General features: G+C 34.2%; 1 protein-coding gene across 1 annotated transcript; it reads left to right on the plus strand.

Moving 5' to 3' along the window:
• Window positions 1–11202: 11202 nt before the first annotated feature.
• On the plus strand, window positions 11203–13001 carry LOC149060645 (uncharacterized). Its single transcript, XM_089229948.1, has 2 exons — window positions 11203–11286; window positions 11919–13001. The coding sequence occupies exon 2, from the start codon at window positions 12309–12311 to the stop codon at window positions 12999–13001; it is 693 nt and encodes a 230-aa protein (XP_089086074.1). The 5' UTR covers window positions 11203–11286; window positions 11919–12308.
• The last annotated feature ends 2295 nt before the right edge of the window (window positions 13002–15296 follow it).

Below are 15296 nucleotides of genomic sequence, written 5' to 3' on the forward strand. Positions count from 1 at the left end.
AACATTAAAAATCATTAGGCACAATTTTTTTTTATAAGCGTTTATAGTTCAAATTTTTACAAAATCTGTCGAAAACGCCAAAATTTGCAAGTAATTTTGAAGTTGAAATATCATAAATTTTTTATAGTGTTTATAACTAAGGATTAAAAATACAACACTAAGTTTTCATTCAAGAAGCTATAGAGAAAACTCGAAACGTCATTATAGGAAAAATGTTTTGAGCGTTTGAGTTTTAAATTTTTATGAAATCGCGTAATGATAACGATAATATCTATGATAATATAAGGTAATATGAATTATGATAACTACAATATGCAATGTTATTGGAAAAATTGATGAACCATGCCTTATGCAAAATGCGTCCTAATTGAAAAATAAAATATTTGTTTCAAAATAAAATTCATGACAATATAAATATGATATATCCTAGACTGACAAAGTGACAAATCGTCACCGTTCAGAATCGTTTTTCGTATACAATGATACCTATCATTGCATTAAAATCTAACCTATTCTAGTCAGAGGTCCAACCCACCCTCTAGTATACAGCATAGCGATACCCACTTACCCGCTTTTTTTATTATTTTATTTTGACTTATGATTTATAGGTTGCATAATGTACAGTGTAGTAGTGTACACACTAAAAGAAGATACACACAATTTATGACTCAATAAAGTTTAAAACTAAATATTTGTATCAACGATAATATTAATAGCTGTTTTTCATATTTTAAGATAAGACAGTGTTAATATTTTTTATTCGTTAAACACATAATTCATTAGCAACTATAAACATATAAAAACACAAGTTTTTTTCTAAAGAGTAAATACATGATTATTTGACTGGTACGTATTTAATTTAAAATGTATATTATATAATATATGTTTGTCTGTGTAATTAAAAATGTCAGAAAAACTTTTAAACTTTTAAATTTTTAATTATATATTTGGTGAAATTACTTTTTAACATAACCTATCTTTTTCCCATACGTCTTATGTATCTCTCTATTAAATGTTGTCACAATTGGTTTAGCCGTTTAGGAATATATATAGGACACAAAGATATGTATATAAATGCATTTTTATCTGCTTATCATTTATGTATTCGAATTTCAATTGATGGACTGATTGCAACGAAATTTGGTATAATTATAATTACATCCTATTATATTATCATACTAGATTGTGGTTATTGGAAAAATGAATACATTGTGTAATATGCATGTATTGAAGAGCATTCAAATTTAAAATAAGTTAACAAATATTATGTGCTGTCACTGTGCTGGCGGAAAATTAAAATTGACAGAATTACTTACAATTAAAATTACTAGACCGATTGCGACAAAATTGATTAATACAGAGATATGATTGTCAAAATTTAAACGTAATAACTATAATAATATTGTATTTTGTCAACCACTTTAACTGTTTGTTCCGAATATTTGGCTACCTGAAGTGACTGGTTCTGTAGTTGTAAGGTTTTTAAATAATATTATTTAAAATGTATAAATAACCTTTTTTTCTTCTTTTTTTAGTGAATCTATTTTATATTTTAGCATAGAATTTCAAAATTAGTGTAATTTTTTTTTCGATCTTTTTTGATATTAATGATTTACTAAAACAATATAGGGTTGGTGACTAATGGTGTTACTTTTTTTTTTGTTCATCTTAAAAAAAATTACAACTCGGCAGCATAGGCCATTAGTTAATTCTTAATTACTATTTAAGTTATATACTTTAAGTTATTTTATACAATTATATTTTGTCAATTAAATCAGTTAATTTTAAAAATTTCAGCGTTTTTTGTGCTGATCTGGGGTCGACCGAGAGTTTAGTCAAGGTTTCCGGTCAAGTTGAGTTCCATTCGCTCGTGATCATAAATTTAGTATTCAGTCAGCATATTATGTTTGACGATGAGACGTTGACCACAGGCTTCACAGCTGAGAGGTTCGTCATTTGAATTAGATATTCGTGATAAGTTCTTAAACGATTTAAAGAAGTTTCATCTTTTCGATTGAGATTGGGATTATTCCATCTGAAGGTTGATGACTTGATCTGGTTTAATTTTGTGGTCTGGCTATTCTAAGCTATATGTAATTTTTTTCTTATGTATGTTTTCAGTGGGTTTTTAAAGTCATCGTAGGTAAGGGAGTCTAGCTGTCCTTGTCAGAAATAACAATTTTAGCGTAGGTGTACGCAGATTTGTTACCTGTGATACCGGTATACCCTGGAATCCTTGTCAGTATAATTTGTTTGGCTTCGTAGAGCTTATTTCGGATGAGGATGGCAATGTCATATGGGTTGATTTTGTTTTAATACTATTTACGGCGCTGAAGGAATCGCTAAAAATCAAAAACTTAGTGTGTGCTGAGGTGTTTATTATTTCTATGGCTTTTAAAATTGCTAGAGCTTCAGCTGAAAATATTGAACAACCATTTGGCAGTTTGAATGTTAAGTTTTGATTTTTGAGTATGATTGCAATTCCAACCCCATTGTATGAATTCAGTAGCTGTATTCTGTTTGGATAAGGCGTTTAGCTCAATTTAATTTGATAGTTGATTTCCCAACGGAGAACTCGGTTGAATTCTAGATACATTCCCCTGCACCCCACCTTGGAATTTTGGGACTTAACTAGGATCCTTTTTTTGTGCTGTTTTGTGACCGACTTTGAGCGTTTGTGCAGCAAACCCCAATTTTTAACGATTTTTTCAAAGTGGTGGTGGTGTGGAAACGACAGCACCCCACCTCTGAATTTTCAACTTTTGATTACGCCATTCATTTGTGCTGCTTTGTGCCTGACTTTGAGTGTTTGTGCAGCAAACCCCAATTTTTAACAAATTTTTTAAAGTGGGGGTGTTATGCAAACGACAAATTATGAGAAGTTAAAATTAGTATTTTAAAGATTAATTGGTATACTAAAATGTTGAGTTATGGGTGAGTTGTGATTTCCACAGCACCCCCAATTTGAAAAATTCGTTGAAAATTGGGGTTTGCTACACAAACGCTCAAAGTCGGGCACAAAGCAGGACAAACGTAGCACAAAAAAAGGATCCTTATTTGGTTCCGAAATTCCAAGGAGGGGGAGCCAGGGAAATGCACCTTTAAATTCACAAGGAATGATTCTGACTAAGGAGAATACGTTTTAATTGGTCAGTTAGCAATTTCGTTATGTATGTTACTGTATTTGACTCCGATCTAGTAAAACCACAGCCAAGTGATGGGGTTTCACTGGATTGTGCGGGGTTGACAATCCGCACCAGCCCCTCACGGTTGGGGCTTCCACGCTGTGAGGAGATGGATACTACTAACACCGAATCAGCTGTCAGTACGTATATAGACAGCCCCGTGACTTTAGGTGACTGGGGGGCAAGTCACGCCAGACTGTTGCCTTAACTGGCTGCTGCTCGTGTGGAGAAAGGCTTCTGGAGGTTGGCAACTCCGGTCATAAAGCCAGTTGGCAACTAATAAGTTGAACTGGCCCTGGTACACTAACCTAACCTACGTGTACCCGGGAACGGTGGCCTATACTTCCGGCTGGGAGCAACCCACAAAAAAAGCTGACTGCCCTGCTGTGTCGTTTGGACAGGGGGGCGTCGCGGGCGTAACTTGGTCTCAGAGTCTTAGGGTCGTCGTGAACGAGTACACCTGCGCCAACCCTTGACAGCGGAGATCGCGTAGCTTCCGGCAGAAGTGCCGGTGGTCGAACGGTCTATCGAGAACGCAGACTGGAAAATTGGCGGTGCCTTTAACTGGATGCCTTTGATACCTAACTCTCCGGTGACGATAGGGCCTGGTGACGTCCTTGGTCGGGCGTTACCCGGATCCTCACCTTCGTCGGGGAGAGGAACCTGGTGATGCCATTGGTTAGGTGTCAACGGGCTCTTTTTCTTTAATCAAAAATCGGGCTAGGTGGCACCTCCATTGGACGGGTCCTTTTTCTTAGTCGAGCAAAACTGTGCCGGTATGAGCAGACTTGGTCTCAGGTGGTGGCAGGAGGTCCGTAAGTGGTGTGGCGCTCATTTGCTGAGCCAAGCGCAAGACATGCGCTGATCGCAGCCGATCGGGACGAAGGATGGTGGCTACTGAGCTTCCGGCTCGGTGATGGTCGTGGTGGACTCGTGGCCGATCTCCCTCTCGGACCATTGAAAGCATTGCATCTCATCTGCCGGGATGCTCGGCCCAAAAAATCAAAAATTGGTATATTTGTAAAAGTCCTACGGAAACGTATTCTGTAGAAATGAGAGAGCATGGGTACGACGGGCCCATTTCACATATGGGATTCGTTCCGAAAACCTCTCGAGATCCTTGTTACGGCGTCTCGGGAATCGTTTCAGGTTGTCGCACAAGGCGCGCCTAGACACGTGTTCACCCTTGATCCGATCAATTGGTGGCTACAATATCATGATATAACATACTCGATAGTTTGATCACCGGTTCAGCTGAAGGAGCCAAAGGAAATAATAGCTCGGTGGGGCGGTATGGACTTATGGCCAGTGCACTACCCCAAACAGCATAAGAAGTGTTCCGTATCGAGTAAAAACCTAGCCAGATGCGTGGAATCGGTGTTCACACACCGCGAGCCGTGGTGACTTTGGCCCCGTATCCGGGCGGAGAGTGATTGACCGATGCAATAAACGGGTTAGAGACCAGGGAATTGTGTGTGGGGACCTACGGAATCGACCAGGAAGGTATCTCGGCCTAATGGGAAGAGATGTGCATATATTTGTTACCCATGCGAAACAACTGGGGGGGGGGGAGGGTCACGCTGTAAGGCTTGCTGGTTAACCACACCGTAAAGCCAGGGGTGAATGTTATGCGGCCTTAACGAAGCAGGCCTTATGATCCAAGTCTACAAGGGCTGATATTACTGAAGACCACTTGGTGGTCCCGGAGTGTGGCCGGGTTCCTATGATCCTCGAGAAACTCCAGTACCGTAATTCATGTGACGTCTGTTAGGTGGCTTGGTATTTACCAGGCATCGTAGACAGGTGTAAGTCACAGGTTGGGTAGTCGATCATGAGCCATACCCCCTGCCACCTTTCCTTAAGTTCTTCTTCGACTGTACCGGGGTTGATGATGGGCTGACCTGGCCGTGGAATTAGAAACACGCTGGTTTGACGTGTGACCTTTCTTTTCTAATCGACGTTTTAGGTTTTATGCAATAGATGATCAAAGGGTTTTGCGAGTGAACACTGAACAGCATGATTAGCTTTTATCGTTATGCTTTATTACAGTCACAATAGATAACGTGCGATCATTATTATCATTTTATTGATATTGATATAGATCTTTATTGTTGATTGACATTTTTTCGTCTTGGATTATATGCCAATCATTTACATATTTTATAAATTATTAAAATATATAAAAATTCATAGTTTGCTACAATAAATATTTTCAATGTTTTAACTATTTAATTTTTTACTATATTATAATTATATTTATATTTTTACAATATCTTTTAATAATTTTTTAAGTACATTTATATAACTGTTTATTATATTTTTATTTCCAATTGATTGTAATATTTAACAAAATTGTAATTTTAAATATTATATAGAAATATTAGTTGGCGCAAAAATGGATAGCACCAAACTAAGTTAGCGCTAAAACGGCAGTGCCAAAATGGTGGTGCTAAAACGTCCGTGTCCACTCGGTCGGGGACACTGCGAACCCCACAATGGAAAATAAAGAGAAAAAGAAAGAAGGCTTGTCGTTCTCTACAAAAATGGCTTGGCTCCGAGCGTTGCCGAACCCACGGGCTTAATAGTGAAGCCAGCTCATAACGAGAGAAGTTCCCGAGGAACGACGGGGCCGGATGAATGCATCATCAACTCCGGCCCCAGCCAAATCACTGACACAGTTGGTCTAGTACCACCAGAGACGTCAATTAATGTAATTCAAATAAATGCAGCACATTCTAAGGCCGTAAAGCGTGAAATTGAACGGATATATACGCTAATCTTCTTGTACTTTCAATTTTTGGAATCTACTTGGTCGTGCATCGACTCCTTAGAATCCATATTGAACAAAATAAAATTATCTACCCGAGTAGAGCGCAAATTAGAACTGCACTGCGACATACTGATAGAGAGACGGAGGACCTCCAGACGGAAAGGATTGGGCCAAAGCAACCGGTGGGAGATAACAAAAATATCCCCCGGACCTCCGTTCACATGCCGGTTGAAACCTCTCATGTACCCTGGTCGAGAGTTCACATCTGTGGACGAACACGTGTGATTGGAAGGCTGGCTTAGGGCCGTCCACGGACTAGGCACACAGAAACCCGAGGAGAACCCGGTATGGGAACGGAATTCCATCCTAAAAACCGTACCGCTTCCAACAAGGATGGCTGCGGTGTGAGTAAAATCCGTCCCGGTGACCAGTCCAGCAGGGAACAGGTCGTTGTGGGTACCTGAGAGAATGGATCTCAAAATCCCATCTCTCGAGAGTCTGGAGATTCCTTCGCTCACTCCATCCGACCTCTGGCCTCAGCCGTTGGCTACATGGATGGGCGGAGCCAGAATAGCTTTGCGCCAGGCGCCCGGTGGGCGCGCGCGGCACCCCGGCCCGGCCGTGGTCGTCAAGTCAAACCATCGTACGTCCGTGGCTTTGTGGATGTCCTTTTTGAGACTGTGGAATTGACGCCTAAGTAGATGGAGAGAGGTCGCGAGCATGTCACTCCCGACCACACCTGGAGAGTCACTTGAAACCCAACGATCGGCCTTAAATTAATTGCCGGGGAGCCACTATCCGTTTTGCGCCAGCACACCCGGGTATGACTACGAAAGGATGATAGCTAATTGCGAAGGGTGGCATGTGCCTTCCTGTGAGATGATGGTGAAATGGTGCAAGCCAGAAATATCCGTCACACATTTGATTATGGTTGTATGTAATTCCGTTGTGAGTTGCTAGTCCAGCGATGTTATTAAAGGATCGTTCTATTCTTCTCAGTGTAGAAGAGAGTACGGCTATGTTATAAATGCTGAATGTTGGGCTGATTCGAAAGGCTCCTAATGCTAATCTTAGTCAGCTATTATTAACTGTGTCTAACAGTGTTAGGGTTTATTTGGCTGCTGTTCTATATAATATTGACCGTAGTTGATTTAGGATTGTATGATTACGTTGTATATTTTTATTAGAGATTTGGCAACACCACCCAATTAAGTATGGGATAATATTTTGATAATTTTTAGTGAACTGCTTGTAGTTTTTTTTAGTAGTTTTATGTAGGGAGACCAAGTTTAACGCTTATCGAATAATACTTCTAACATTTTAACGGAATCTTTTTTTGGCGATTGGGTTATCATTTAGTTTAATAGCTAGCTTATTGACTCTTGTTTATGTGTAATAGTTGAACAAAAGGACTTTTCAGGGTAAAAGTTGATTCCAGTTTTATTTTTCCATGTTTCTTAGTTGTTGGTGGTTATTTGTGTTATTTATCTGTTCCTGCAGAGTAATTGAATAAGTTGCATTTTACTGGAGGGTCACAGTTCTGGGTGATGGCATTAATTGCAATAAGGAAAAGGGTTACTTAAACTTGAGGTACTCCATGTTCTTGCGTAGAGTCTTGCGATAGATGATTATTTACTTTATAACGGAACATAAATATATTCATTACGAAAAAGGCTCTTAACAGAGCCAAAAACTACCTATTATTTATGACAGCCAATCACAGCGTAGGACAAGTACAACCAATCACAGGACAGAACGAGAGTAAAACACCACATTTTGGACTTGGAAAGGAATTACAAGCACTTCCGTACATCATATAAACATCAAAAGTACATCAACGGATAGGGGAAGTGAAGATGAAGACAACCGTACCTTCCCTATGGTCGTAATCAAAAAACTTGGGAGACATCATCAAATTCATCACGAGAGAAAACTCAACATGCATCCGGATAGTGGATGTGTTTACTAGTCGGTACGGATAGTAGTACTTATACTAGTAAGATTCGGCATTGAAAGACACTCTCATTTTCTTCTTGAAGATACCTCAAGAGATTCGATCAGCGAACGACGACCGATACGATCCCGTGTGCAACTCTCCTAGAGCATCGCCACAAATCGATCGTACGGTCCAACGACGACGCCGACTTCGATCCACGGCATTCAAGTGCTTCGACCAGCGAACGATGATCGGTACAATTCCGTGTGCGACTCTCATAATAGAGCATCGTAATTAACTAGGTGGTAACATCTAGTTATATCCGACGTCGGAGAATGGCTTAAACCGGAACTTCGACGTGGATACTCGATGCGCCATCGAGAAATTCGTGTGACATAGAGATTTGGCCCGGCGGAACGGCCAGCAACGAGGATCTTACAAGATACAGACAATAACGACCAACCAGAAGCGAGGATTAACCATTCGGGCAAACAACTAGAAGACGTATCATGTTGTAAAATAAATTGTTCTTTTCAGGACAGCCTTGATAGAATAAGTCCCCCAAGCGTGCCTGCCTAGGCCTCGCCTCGACCCGAACAGAGATTGTGATTAGACGCCACTTATATGAGCGAGCCTAGTCCAATAATCTATTCCATTCCTTATTTTGTAAAAAATAACAAAATCCTTTCAGATTATATAAATATTAACGGGAAGAAATGTATCCCATCTTCGAATATTGTAATACATAAAATTATTTGAATAGAAATAAAAATACTAATTATATATCTAAAAAAGATGAATTCATATTCATGGTAAACGACTATAGTATTTTGTATAGGAATACCGTTTCAACTTTTACCTAGAATTTTTGTTTTGCAGTCAAGTTGGTTATAATGTTAAGCAGTCTATCTTGGCATAATATTGAGTTTAATTTAATAATGGTATTATGTCTCCAAGTTGTGTCGTATGCTTTGGCTATATCTAAGTGAATTACCACCCATGGGTTGCTTGTTTTCTAGTGTTTGTTTGATTTCTTCATAGATTTCGTATAGGCTATCCATAGTGCATCTATTTTTCCTGATCCCATTTTGTTTTGGGGAGAAAAAAAAATATTTTCTTTAAACACCATAAAAGTCTATAATTTATTATTTTTTCAAATAGATTTATATTCATGTCGACTAGATTAATTTTTCGGAGTTCTTTTAGTGATCGTATTTATGAAAATATCATTATGAAGCTAGTACACTATTATATTACAAATAATCAGTGTATTAGGCAAAAATCAAAAATTGGTAAGTTGTTTTATAGAATTGGTGATTTTAGTCAAAAAACATATCAATAAACAAAATGTATGTTACAATCTATAGATTTGTTTCATTCTATTGACATTTATTTTAAGTAATTTGAGTACAAAATACAAATATATCACAATTTAATTATTTTCTTTATGCTCATAGTTTTTGACATTATACACCTCAACCATAGTTGGATAATTATTTTTTTATTAATAAATTGGATCTAAATGTAATATGGTCATACGTTCATTACTTGAGCCTTATTTATTAGACTTAATGTAATTTAGATAAAACTGAAAATCGTCGGACCTTCTAAAACACTCTGCAACCATATTGTATATGATTTTAAAATAACTAAAGTGATATATTGTGCGTATATCATATACGTTTTGCAATAATTTTTATATATAACTATGTGATGTATGTGTTTAGGTGCTGTAGAAATGATAAATTGGTATCAAATTATCAGGATTTATATATTTAATTTTAACTTAAACCATTGAATTTGAACGAGGGTAGTGAATATTTAATTATATAGTACATATTTAATTATCATATCATAGACAATAGGGAGGTAATATTTATCATTTATGTATAAATTATATTCGATTGTGTGTTATATTTATTAGTTATGTGTGGTAATTGCAAAGAGAGCATATTAAACTGTATTGTTTGTGGCAATCAAGAACACTCAGCTGTTATGTTGTATTTTTGTTATTTTTTTCACTTAAAAGTGCTTATATTATACTGTGTGTATATATAACCATATATATCATTTTTTTCTTATTTTTCATTATTATTATTATTATTTTTCAAAGTTTACTCCACTTTCTTCTATCGACCAATGAATGTGGTAAAATTTAAATTATCTATTTTTTTTCTTAATTCCTAATAATAAAGGTACTAGTAAAAGAAATACTAATGCCATAATATAATAAAACACTGGAGTTTTATTATTATTTTATTTTTCATTGTAAACAAATTGAACGAATTGAAAAATACCACACGTTTTATTCAAGCAAATGCGTGTTGATTTAAATTAGACAAATGTAATCATAAAAAATAAGTTGTAAAAATGTTCACAGAAATTTCATTCATTTTATATATGTTTACACAGTTTTGTGATTTTAAACGATTCAAAAATCAAATTCTGATAAAAGTGGTTAGGTTTGGTTGACTAATTATATAAAATTGACATATGGCGTTCAAAATATAACGTCCAAATATAATTATTAACTATTTTTCATAAAAGTGTTTATCATCACTGTTAGACTTTTTAATAGGGGTCTAGGTAAGAAAAGTGAATATTAAAGCTACGGTTAATATAGTGATGGTAAAACCACGATAACAAATTATAGAGCTACATAGGTAATAACAGCGATTACGATTTTTTCATTAAGTAGATATATAAGTATTTTTTTTTTATATTATCCTTATAAAAATTGTTTAGTTAGTGATAGTATGTCAAAGGATCTAGGACGTTTCGGCGCGGGCGATTCGGCGCCGGCAGTTCGGCGCGGACGTTTCGGCGATATGTCAATTCGGCAATGTCTGTTTCGGCGCGGGACCGTTTCGGCGATACATTGTCGTATCGCCATACGGTGTGGTATAGACATTTTATCTTTATTAGTTTATTACTATAAGTTATTGTTGTTATTGCTATGGTGTGTGGTGTATAGAAATTTTATCTTTATTAGTATAAATTATTGTTATTATTACTACACGAGGTGGTCACGAATCATTCGAAAAAGGTAAATAAATAGGTACCTATTATGTCAAAAGTAAAATTAAAAAGAAATAAAAATGTAATCCCCGTGGATGGTTTTATGTACATATTCAATAAACTTAGTGCGGACGAAACTAAACGGTTTTAGCGATGTCGTCGTAAAGATTTGTCTTATCCGGCTCGAATACATACAGGTATTCATGATTTTAAAGTTTTAAAATTTTCTGATAAAAAAACATTGTCGTGATTCTGAAGCGGCTAGAATAGAAGCAGACACAGCTTTAACGAATATGCGACAACGAGCTGTTTTAACAATGGAACACACGTCTTGTATAATTAACGAATGTGTTAACGGATTATCTGATGCGGCAAAGGTATACACATTACATTTTATTTTTCTATTATTGTAATCAGTGGCAGTTCTGGCATTAAAATATCGAGGAGGCAACAACTTTGTACTAACTCGTCAAGTTTCGGTAATTTTACATTTTACACTGACATCTCATTAAATTAACACAACTATAATTTTCCATCTAATATAGTAATATCCATTTATAATAGAATATTTTGGGAATTTACACTGAAACATTTATTTTAAAAATACAAAACGAATAATACTAAATAATTAAAATTAAAATCAAATTAAAGTTTACGTAGATAATTATAATATTCATAATATTCACTGATCATATTTGCATATGGTTAAATGTGGAACATTTTAATATTAATTAATACAGCTTCAATATTTTAAAATATTTTATGAACAATATTCAAGCCAATCAAATAATTTAAACCATTGACTTCTAAAAGATCTACCACCTATACATTAGGATACGACGTATGGAGCGGCAGCCGTAGCCTAGTATATTATATAGTAATACAGTATGTCATATTAACTGTCTCCCTTGTCTCCCCGGAAAAACCGCCACTGATTATAACAGGTGTACCGGTGTACGGCCTATTTAACTGTCCATGTACAGTAATAAATAACTATTTTAATTTATAGGGCATTTTACAATCTTCCGAAGCTCTAAAACGACAAGTTCGGCGTATAAGAAATAATAAAATAGCAGCTCCATGTGATCCATCAGATTTATTATCTTTACAGATACCCGATGAGTATAAAAATTATTCACCACCTATCGGTATCAATGAAATTTTTTTATTGGCTGATAGTGGGCCTAGCAATGATAGAATTTTAATATTTGGTCGACCACTTGGTCTCAAGTTATTAAAAGATTCCAAAATATGGTACATGGATGGAACTTTCAAAGTGGCACCTACTCTATTTAGCCAATTTTATGTTATTTTAGCTGAATTCTTAGGGTGAGTGAATCCTGCAGTTTATGCATTGCTACCTAACAAAAAGGAACAAACGTATATACAATTATTTAGTATGATTAATCAATTACAACCTGATCTCCAGCCAACATCAGTTTCTTGTGATTTTGAACTTGGTGCCATAACAGCAATAAAAAATTCATTTGAAAATATAAATATTTTTGGATGTTATTTTCATTTAAGCCAAAATTTTTTGAAAAAAATTGGAGAATTACATTTATTGTCAAAATATAATAATGAAGCAAACTTTTGTTTTACAACCAAAACTATTATTGCATTGGCTTTTATACCATTATGTGATTTAGATGTGGCTGCAGATGAATTGGTAGACGAACTTCCAGATGAGCTTTTACAATTATTTGAGTGGTTTGAAGAATTTTACATTGGGAAGAAAAATCGACGTATAGGACGAAGAAAACCACGATATTCCCCTGAGATGTGGAATCTTCATCAACGAATATTAAATGATACAGACCGGATGAATAATCATGCAGAAGCGGCAAATCGACTATTAAATATTCAAATGGGTACTCATCCAACGATATGGACCTTCATTGCGAATCTAAAAAAAGTTCAAGCTGGACGTGACACCTTCTATGAAAATCTTGTTTCGGGAAATAGTCCTCCAAGGAAGTTGAAAAAATTCCAAGACACAGGTAAAAGAATAAAAAGGTTAGTAAATAATTATGACAGGCAAAATAAAATGATATTTCTAAGAGGTATACCAAATAATATTGCTTTAAAATAAAATGGTAGATAATTAATTTTTTTATATATGAGCTAAATAATAATGTTATACTCGTATGTTTAACTGTATTAACTATAAAAAAGTTATAATTATTTTGACTTATTTATTATTATTTAAAATTACTGTAGTATTTATACATTTTTAACTGTATTAACTAGGTTAATATTACCTAAATTGTCAATTTCTTTTACTTCATTCCATTAGAAAATCAACCATATATGCCAAAAAATAAAATACCTAATCAACAATTGAATATAAACAAAAAAAAACCGTAAATAAAAAATCATTGTATTGGTCATCAAAATCGTCATTAATGATTCTACTCATTAACATAACACACAAATCGTCTAATTAAAAACACGATATTTTCTTTAAAATTACCATAAGATATCTACTATCGTTGAATAACAAGAAATTGGTGTATTGAATTATATACTACGTTGCGTTGATTAAACATAAATAGGTCTAGAATACTATTTTAACAATGATTCTAGGTAACTTGTAATTTTAATATTTTATCACTATAATTATTGGTTTTCATTTCACGTAGTAATGTTATTTTAAGAACTAAGACTCATTAATGTTACATATTGTTTAAAAGATGATTCGTAATATATTTTAAATAAATTAAAATGTTATAATACGCGTGTATGCATTTATGTAATATAATAATGTAACAAATTTGAATTTTCCGTGTGTACCTATTATATAATGTCCTCATATTATATTATGGTTGTAAAAAATGATGTAATATGCGAATGAAAAAAATAAATAAATAAAATAGACCTAACGTCGCTGTTTAAATGTAATTTTAATCGTATTCAGCCATTAAAAACATTATTACAAAAAAAAACTGTTATTTAATTGCATTGAATGTTCTATACAATTTCAATATGCTGGTAACTTAAATAATTTTGATTTTTTTTACAATTTGTTATTCCAAGAAGAACAAAAATCGTTGGTTTGCATTTTTTTGTGGTGGAAAATGACGAACTTGTGATGAACGTATTCGTGCACAATTTATACTTCATAATAATGTACTTAGCCGAATAATATATTATGTTCATGTGGTATTCACTAGTTAAATGTATACGACTATATTATTATTATTTGTCATAACTTTTCAAAACGTACATATACGAGTATAAATAATATAATGGTGATTTTAAACTTTTACGTTAGGTGTCCATTCAAAATCTGTTTACTCGTTTCGTTCATTTATTTTATAATAAACTTAAAAATTTAAATAGTATGCTAAAAATACAAAACGTGAAATATTTACAATTTTAATCGAAAAATGTGGAGTAGAAAAAAACTTTAAGTTATATCAAACCCTGTATTATAAAAGCATTTTAGTGACGCGCAATAAGAATTCCAAATATTTAAACATTTACATCGACGTTCAAACGAATTTAAAACAGCACGAGTGATAGGTAGGAAAGTACATACGTCGTACAATTTAATAATTATTATCCATGATTCCTTTTTGATAGGTGTTTATGTTTAACGATAAAATATTTTTATATCTAATACAAATTTATAAGCATAATACTATTTATTACTTTCCTGCATATTTCAAATTAGTTACCTACCTGCAGTGTACCCACTCGACCCCGTTTGTTTGTAAAATAATGTTCATAAGTAATAAATAGAATCATGTAATTACACACAAGAAAATATACAAATAAATCTACTCACTTGTGTTTTAGAATATCAAGCTGAAGCATATTCAAAAAAACAATTTAAAAACTGCAATTAAGCAACATGACAATATAATAATATATAATAATATGGAGGTTAGTGAGAAAGTACTTGTAAAAATGATTATTCTTGGAAAATATCTCATGTATTATTGTATTAATGAACCAAATTATCAAAACATGACTGGTTTTTTCGTTAGTGAGTGCTTGGAGGCGCTCGTGCTTCTATCAAAATACTTATTTGTTGGTTTTTATTCTTTTATTTGTGTCTGAATACCAATTGTGGTTAAAATAATACTTGCATTTTCAACTTCAGTGTCTTTTCAGGTGGAAAAGTGATTTTAGTTTGTGTATTCTGGAGGCGAAAATTCTTAGTAGTTTTTGAAAGCACCGGGAAATTACATATTAAATAATCAATAAGAACAATTTTAATTATATTATTATAACGTAAAAGTATTATTTTACATACAATTTTTATATAAAATATTATATTTTATCTGGTTAATTTTTTTTTTTATAAATTATAATTATATTATGTGATAGCTAATTATTTAATATCAATCGGAAATATTCAATTCTCTGATTTGTGTTTTTA

Source organism: Diuraphis noxia, unplaced genomic scaffold (genome assembly GCF_037042655.1).
Source record: "Diuraphis noxia isolate RWA-SAM2 unplaced genomic scaffold, SU_Dnox_SAM2 contig0001, whole genome shotgun sequence".
Taxonomy (NCBI): Eukaryota; Metazoa; Arthropoda; class Insecta; order Hemiptera; family Aphididae; genus Diuraphis; species Diuraphis noxia.

Coding starts and splice junctions, on each gene's coding strand:
- LOC149060645 (XM_089229948.1), top strand. CDS start 12,309: ATGATTAATCAATTACAACCTGATCTCCAGCCAACATCAGTTTCTTGT.